Below are 8,149 nucleotides of genomic sequence, written 5' to 3'. Positions count from 1 at the left end.
TTCAAACTTTATCACGTTCCCTATTCTCTTTTTCAGAATATTCCTTCCATTCAGTCCAACTGAAAGTATATTAAGTTTGCGTGGAATTTAGCAACCGAGCGAAACTGAGACGGTGAACATTATATTTTCCATTATGTACATTTGACACTTTGACGTCTTTTCTTTATTTCAGCGCTTATGAAGGCAATACGGTCAGCCGTGAAGATGCAAAATGAGTTTACTCTTCATCATAATTCCTTTCTCCCCATTGCGGAGGTCGGTTTTATGGCGTTTCTGTCGCAAGAGAGAGAGAGAGACACAGAGAGAAAGAGACACACATCTTGGTTTCATTACAAACAGAACTTGACGGGACCAAACCGCTCCATGAATCTTTCCTCCAGCACAACTGGAACTAAAACTTAACAAAAGCCAGTGGAAACAAAAAAATCAACATAATCTCCCTTCTGTTCTTTTGGGAGGAATGTGTTGTTAGTTTTGAGACAGTTCCACTCGCGGGAGACAGAAGCGACCGCTCTTTGCATTTTCGGTCTTTGCATTTTCGGTCTTTGCATTTTCCGACACAGAGTTTGCACGAGTAAAGAGAGAAAAAGGCAGACACGTCCCAGTGTGTGAATTTACAGACCGCAACACTTTGTCACCAAACAACTTTCCCATCGGCATGTCGTTCCAGCAGCTCCGGTGAGCAAATTGACCAAAGAAATTAAACATGTCTGGCTGGTTTCCCCAGACATGTTTTTCTTCCTTTTCTTGCACAAAATGGACTCAGAATGATGATGATGATGATGATGCTGTTGCTGATGTTGTTCATGCTTTCTTTCTCTCTCTCTCTCTCTCTCTCTCTCCCCCTCTCCCCCTCTCTCCCGCCCTCCCTCTGTCTTTCTAGATGCCAGGCCTTTTGTCCAGTCCTGTGTGTCTGACAGTCATCTGGTTTTTATCTTGGTCGCTTCAACCCGGTCAAGCTCAGATTCGGACTGATGAAGGTAAGTCGCGTCCCGAGGACATGTTTAAAACACACACACGCACGCGCGATGTACAAACGCACATTCTGTTAAGGACCATGCACAGATTCCTTTGTGGACTATTTTTGGGCGCTCTTGACTTATCTCCACTCAAAGTGGTTGTTGGATCTAAAGCTACCGCAGAAGAAAGGAGCGAGCAAATCCAAAGCAGAGTTGGAGAACTTTTTTTTTTTTTTTTAATCACGTTGTAGTTAAACTTTATGGCTCTGATTTTTGATGTGCAATTCTTCATTTGGTTTTCATAGCTGAATTGGATTTCATCTTGCTCTGCAAACAATACATCTATTGTTGAAGAGTTCTTTGTTTTTTTCTCCCCCCCCGCCTCACACGGCGCTAGAGGAATCTGTCTGACATTAAGAAATGCTTCTCCCATCTTTGTTTCGGTCTCCCTCTCTCTCTCTTGCTGTATCTCTTTCTGACGCCAGCCAAGTGAACCGCTCCAACAATAAGAGCACTCGCCCTTGGCCCTTCAGGTGAAACTGTCAAAGTTTTTCCCTTCCCATTAATTTCACCCTACGGCGGCTTCCAGGGTCTTTTTTATTTTATTGTTTGGAAAGTACTGAATTTCACCCAGCTTGCAATTTCTGTGTCCACCCTGCCATTTGATTTCAATGTCAGGAGAAACCTGCAGCGCGTGTGTGTGTGTGTGTGTGTGTGTGTGTGTGTGTGTGTGTGTGTGTGTGTGTGTGTGTGTGTGTGTGTGTGTGTGTGTGTGTGTGTGTGTGTGTGTGTGTGTGTGTGTCTGGGCCCTCTTGCCAGAGGGAGAATCAGATATGAGTGGAACGCTGCGGGTTTGGGGAATAATGTACTTCACTGCCAATAAAACATGAATACACACATTCAGACCAGCCAACCCTTTGCTCTGCACCAAGGCCCCAGGTAACGCACACTGTGTGTGTGTGTGTGTGTGTGTGTGTGTGTGTGTGTGTGTGTGTTTGGTGGTTAAAGGGAAAAAGAAAATCTGGAAAGAACTGACACGAGAGGCATTGAATACATTAAAAGGGTACGGGGAAAAGAGACTAAAACGTTTTAATAATGTAGTTTAGTACAAACTCGATAGAAAGAGAAATGCAGTTTTTAGGAATTTTGACCAGCTGTAGTCGCCTGGTTGTGTGGAGACAGTTAAGGTCTGGATGGTTTTTCATTTTTATATTAGTTTGAAAGTGCAGTTGTCAAAACGCAAGAGCCACAATTGAATTGAAAATGACAGTTTTGCCAGCAACTGATGACAGCTAACATGACCACTGTTGGCTAAACCACCAACACCAACATTCTTGGTCTTTTCTTGAGAGGAGCGACCTCCGTCTCTTTGCTGATCATTAAAGACCAACCATGTGTGTTTCTGTGCGCGCGGTGATGGCCGCACATCAGTTCCAGGTCGCTGGCTCGCAGCTCGGCAGTTGTTGAGTGTAGCAGTCAACCTTCAAGCCGATGACGGCGCGCTTTGAGCTCGTCGCCTTCATGGCTCCCACGTTGGGGCCTCCAGAAGGCCGGCCTGCGAAGGAGCCCTGTCATTCAGACACGGCAACGTCAGCTCAGACAGGTCCAGGCAGAGCAGTCAGTTTGATATCAAAACATCATAAGACACGGCCGGTTGGTCGTTATCGCCACACTGGTTTCAGTATACATGCCACTTTTGAATGTCATGATTATATTAGATTATTACTGAGTTATGTCAAGGATACCTCCAATGTCACTGTAATGAATGTCTTCTTTTAAAACGGTATAGCCCACAAATGCAAGCCTGTGGTGTAATTAGTAGAAAAACTAAACCCAATATAAATTGCAATCTCAACTTCCATAGATCATAATTAATTGTATTTTCTAGCTGTGATATCTCCATGTGTCCACTGTGTTCAGTCTTGGTAGCTCAGCTTTCTGAACACATGTGAAGAAATTGTTTCCCATACACACCGCAGCAGAGCCTCCATTTGCTAATTTAAAAAAATGAAAGAAGAAAAGAACCTCAGTGGAATGCATTATCCCTTCCACTCAGAAACATGAATGGAGCCACAAATACACTTTGCCGCTCTTTTTTTTTACCCAGCTGTCTCGTTTTCCCACAGCCACTAAAAACAACTGCAGCGATCTTTTTCAGTGTGAATGGAAACCAAGTAACTTCTGCGAGGCCTTTTCAAAGCTTGGTTTTCATTAGTCGGTCCCTGAAAGGCACATGGAGTTATCGCAGCAGGGAAAAGGAACATCAATATATACCAATAGAGCACATTGAATAATAACTTCCCCATGAAGGCTCCACCCACCTGGTCCCCTCACTGATGCAAACAACAAAGAATCCGACTTAATGTTTTTGTTTGTGATCCTTCGCGATACCATTTTCATGCCGTTTGTGACACAAACATGTTTGTATCAAACATGAAAGAGGAAACCCCAAAAAAAAGTAACCAAAATGCAATCCCGGGACAAACACTTTGTTACTGAGGGCGGCGAGGCCAGCAGGGAGTGTGCATGCCTGAGTGATTGAGGTTGGGAATTAATGAAGGTGCGTGCGTGGCAGACTGGCAGCCAACGTGATGTTTTTCCACTCCAGATCCACTGTAAATGCCAGCTTTTCATAATATGGAGCCAAGCTAAACATGCACACGCTTACTGAGATAGAGTATCAGCCAATTACTGCAGCCACCGCAAAATATTTGCTCAAGCATACACTGCACTTAGTATTGCTTCAAATCTGCTCCGCCTTCCGATCTCGCTGGATGGCGAGTTCAGCCGCCGCTAAAACTCCTCTGATGATGGCAAGTGGTCGCTTTATTCAGGGGACGCCAAACTCACTGATGTGGCCTGTCAGCTGTTTTTTTTCTTTTTTTCATTTCATTTTCAGACGCAGGTCACCGAAGGTTCGGGGAGTCCCGTTGATCACGGCTTGTTCTCGTTGTTCCCCGTTGAGTTACAAATGTAGCACAAGTGTGGTTTTTGTCCATTCACCGCTGTTGTCTCAGGGTGGGGACAGAAATCTCAGAGATGGGTTATCTCAAACGTTGCACACAAAGCTGAAGCTGTTCGCGTTGGATGGATTCCACAAAAGGGGATTTTGTAGCCAATGATTTAATCTCATGAACAAGCAAATTTAAACGGAGTGCAGAAAGCAGCTGAAATCTGTCCAGATCGACGGCTTTTGTTTCTCAGCGGGATCAGCACCAGTAACACGGTTCGCATCACCACGCGCAGGCATGAATGGTCACGTGATGTGTGTATTCGAAGGTTGCCGTGTAGACGGAGATCATTTTGAAGACATTACATTTCTTTTAGCTGACGCTTTAATCCAAAGCGACTTACAATAAGTGCATTCAACCATGAGTACAAACTCAGAACAACAAGAATCAAGTACAATTTCTTAAAGAAAGCCAAACTACAAAGTGCTATAAGTAACTGCCATTTAAGTGCTGCTAAAGTACTGCTTCTTTATTCAAGGTGTCGTCGGAAAAGATGTGTTTTTAGTTTACGGCGGAAGATGTAGAGACTTTCTGCTGTCCTGATGTCAATGGGGAGCTCATTCCACCATTGAGGAGCCAGGACTCGTGACTTTGTTGAGTGTTTAGCTCGCAGTGACGGAGCTACAACGACGAAGTGCTACAAACGATTCTGAAACGTCCGTGTGGAAAGAGATTTCCGTCCACACGGACGTATTAGTGTGGATGTGGTCGAAGTGGTCTAGTTTCACCCCGACGCAGTTGTCATTTTCTCGCCACGTTGTGTAAAGTAGCAATTTGTGCTGCTGCGCGCGCCCATTGGCCCGTTAGCCTTAAATATGGGTGTTTCAGGCATTTTGACACATTGCTGTCTTGAGTCAGCAGAAAGAGATTGACCAGTGTTTTCCTTCCTAAAGAGCGCATTATTCTGATAATAAGATGTGCCGACATAGGCAGGTAGGCTATATTTACTCTACAGCGAGCTGCTGATGGGGACAGAGGATCGGGAAACGGCGAGGTCAAGACGGAGGTCTGCTACACTTTCACTTGGCACACACAAGCAGATACGTTCTCTTCGGGGGAGAAAAGCCGCTCGCTCCTCGGATTGACCGACTCCGACATTTCAGTAGCAACGCTCCAGGCCCGAGACACACCTATCGATGAAGAGACCACTTTAGACTCACGTTAGGCCTCTGGGCCCGGGTTACGAGCCGTTTAACGAGCAAACCTGGAGTCGGATACACCCTAAATGCATATAGTGTCATGGACTTTAGACCTCTAGGTCTATAGACCGTTCAAATAGGGCCCTACATCTGTATGTTCTTGATATCTTTCCAAATCGCTGCACTGCTTCTCAGTCTATTACTATATACTAAGATATTAAAGTGGATTTGCTAATAAGAGTGATTATTTTGAATGGTGACAGTAATAAAGCAGCTTCATGCGGCGTGCCACAGCGTCTGCAGGATCCCAAACCTTGTACGGTCATGTTATTGTGATGCCGTTGACTCAACTGCAAGCGGTGGCGCCTAAATCTCCCTGATACAGGCAATGCGGACATGTGGTATTTCTGCACGGTGTTCACTTTAATGTTTTGATGTGATGTGTTTGCAGTGTCAGGCGTGCAGTACGGGCACATGCAGTCCAACGTGACACTGGCCTGCGGGAAGTCACAAATCTGGTGAGGAAAGAAAAGTGTTTCCTGTGTACATTGAAGTTGTGTTTCTTTGTCTCCTCGTAACAAAGAGATATTTCCAGCAGTCATATCGGAGTTTGAAAGATTCTTTTTTTCGCGGACGCTCCAAAACAAAATTTGTATACCCAATCGTCAACTATTTAGCTATATTCATATAGTCACCAAATTAACAGAAGTCCCGTTTTGATGATGGTCTGACAGTCAACGGAAGATAAGTAGTCATGAAACAAAGGGTTAACCTGTGGGGGGAAAAGGGCTGAACTATCTGATTTGAGAGAGAGAGAGAGAGGCACAGTGTATTCTGTTATTTCAATAAAAATAATAAATAAGATGTTACACGGTGAATTGCATTGTATTATCAGCAAATTTCCCCAAAAGACAAACCCGGTTATTCGTCTCTCAGTTCCTGTGCCATTGACCTTTTTTATTGTTATTCGAAATGCAATATTGCAAGATAAACCAACTGTGGTGCTTCATTCCTATGATGATGCCCTTTTTAAAGAAGCATTTTCCAAACTTTTTTTTCTAGGCACCCACATAAAAAAAGAGCAAAATAATAAATTTCAAAACCATCGCGCCCCATTTCACATTGAGCCTCATCGTGATCCTGATCATCTTCACTGTCATTTATGCGCCACTTTTTATGCTCTTGAACAGGTGAACCATCTATTTTAGAAGAGATATACTTGTTGATTGAAAAACACATGTACGCTTATGTTAATAACTTCTTTATAAATGCATTTAGGGAGTGGACAGGCTGTAGGCTACAAAATGTAAAAGAATAACACAAACATCCCGGCTCCCTCATGTGGCTCAAGGGCGTACTGCAGATATACGTGTTAAATCAAAGAGTGTGGAACAAATCTATTCTTGGAGACCCAGTGGAACTCTCATATAACCCACATGGGGGCGGGGTCTCAGCTTTGGGAATGACTCCTCTACAGAGCTTAGTCCTTGTTTCAGGAATAACAACTAAACCCGTGCGTGTCCCCGATGCAGGGCGCCCGTGGCGTGGCATCTCAACCACAGCTCGGCGCTGCCGCGGCACAGAGTGACCCCCGATGGCGCCCTGGTCCTGCTGCACGCCGACCACTCGGCGCAGGGCAACTACAGCTGCCACGACGACCGGGGGCTCCTCCTCCACTCCGTCCAACTCAGGCTGGGCCGTAAGTGTCGCCGTGTCGTGCGCGCCGACTGACTTTGGCTCTGCCATACTTTTAGTCTCTCGCCATGGGGCTGCAGCCTTTTTATAAAAGTCCCTGGTGTTTTAGGCAGCGTCCCAGTCCCTCACAGTTGAGTTCAGTCTTTGGATAATTCAGCATGAAAGCATAATGTAAGGTTTCTCCTGCTCCCACATGCTCGTCTCTCTTTAGTTTTCCTGAGCATCAGACATTCTCCATCACTTGCCACTTTCAAAACTGCACTTAAAACCCATTTATTGAAATCTGCTTTTGACCTGTGATACTAGTTTTTTTATTTTGTTTCTCACCATTGTCATCTTTCTTGTTTTATTGCTGCTTCTATTGTTTGTCTTTACCATGTACAGTGCCTTAAGTACCTTTTCAAAGCGCTATACAATTAAAATGTATTATTGTTATATTTCTCTGCCTGTTTTCCTAATGAATGAGTTCCTACTCTCAACATTTGGCCCCTTATTGCGAAGCGCCGATGATCAGAACAGACCAGCGCCACTGATCCTCAGGGAGGAAAACCAGTCTTATCGGCCGTCACATAGACAAAAGCCCTCCGCTTCCTGTAACTGTCTCGAGCAGGAAGTGGCTCCCTTAAGTGGGCTTCCTTTTTATAGGGATGGGGGGGGGGGGTTCCACTGAACTGGCCGAGCCTCCCCTAAAATATGTGTTGCTCACGATAGGGACACCAGAGCACAGAGCTGTTAATTTCAGACCTGGGGACAAGACAGAGAAACATTTCAAATATTACATTTAATAGATAATACAATAAATAATAATAAATCACATGCTCCCTTTCCCTCCTGACGATTAACTGTCTGACTCCCGTCTCCCAGACCCCCCCGGGCTGCTGAGCGTTTCCTGTCAAGTGCCCAACCACACGCATGTCCGCTGCTCCTGGACAGAATCGGTAAAGACCTTCCTGCCAGCCAAGTACAACGCCTCCTTCAGGTAAGAGCGAGTTACTGCATCGCTCCAAACAACGACACACAAGGTCACATTCACAGCAATGACGAAACCAACGTGCCACAGATGTGACATTTTGAATGAAGTGCACGAGTCACATCTATTTTTTCAGCAACTTTTTCCACGGTGACGCATCACGCCAGTGCTTCTCCGTGTCTTTCAGCACTTGTCTTTGTTTCTTTTAAAAAGGGGGACTGGTCAGGAGTGGAGGCCGTGCGTCCTGGATCTGGCCCACAAGCACTGCGACATAGATCACCCCGCCTTCTGGCAGACCATCCACACCCTGAGGATCACAGAGAGCAACGGCCTGGGGTCCGAGACCACGTCTGCCCGCTTCAGGTTACACGAGCT

The 8,149-nt window shown here is 45.3% G+C and overlaps 1 protein-coding gene across 1 annotated transcript in view; it reads left to right on the top strand.

Annotated features, from left to right (window-relative positions):
• Positions 1–883: 883 nt before the first annotated feature.
• il11ra (interleukin 11 receptor subunit alpha) overlaps positions 884–8,149 on the top strand; it is a gene marked incomplete at both ends in the record, with an annotated part of 10,586 nt that continues 3,320 nt past the window's right edge. The window contains 5 exons of the mRNA XM_079234889.1: positions 884–980; positions 5,561–5,627; positions 6,642–6,808; positions 7,669–7,783; positions 7,988–8,149. The exon at positions 7,988–8,149 is cut by the window's right edge and continues 2 nt beyond it. Coding sequence (XP_079091015.1) covers positions 884–980; positions 5,561–5,627; positions 6,642–6,808; positions 7,669–7,783; positions 7,988–8,149 — 608 coding nt within the window. The remainder of the gene's footprint in view (positions 981–5,560; positions 5,628–6,641; positions 6,809–7,668; positions 7,784–7,987) is intronic.

The sequence above is a fragment of the Taurulus bubalis genome, assembly GCF_910589615.1.
Source record: "Taurulus bubalis genome assembly, chromosome: 19".
In the NCBI taxonomy this organism is placed as follows: domain Eukaryota; kingdom Metazoa; phylum Chordata; class Actinopteri; order Perciformes; family Cottidae; genus Taurulus; species Taurulus bubalis.
This window is presented reverse-complemented; position numbering and strand designations above follow the sequence as displayed.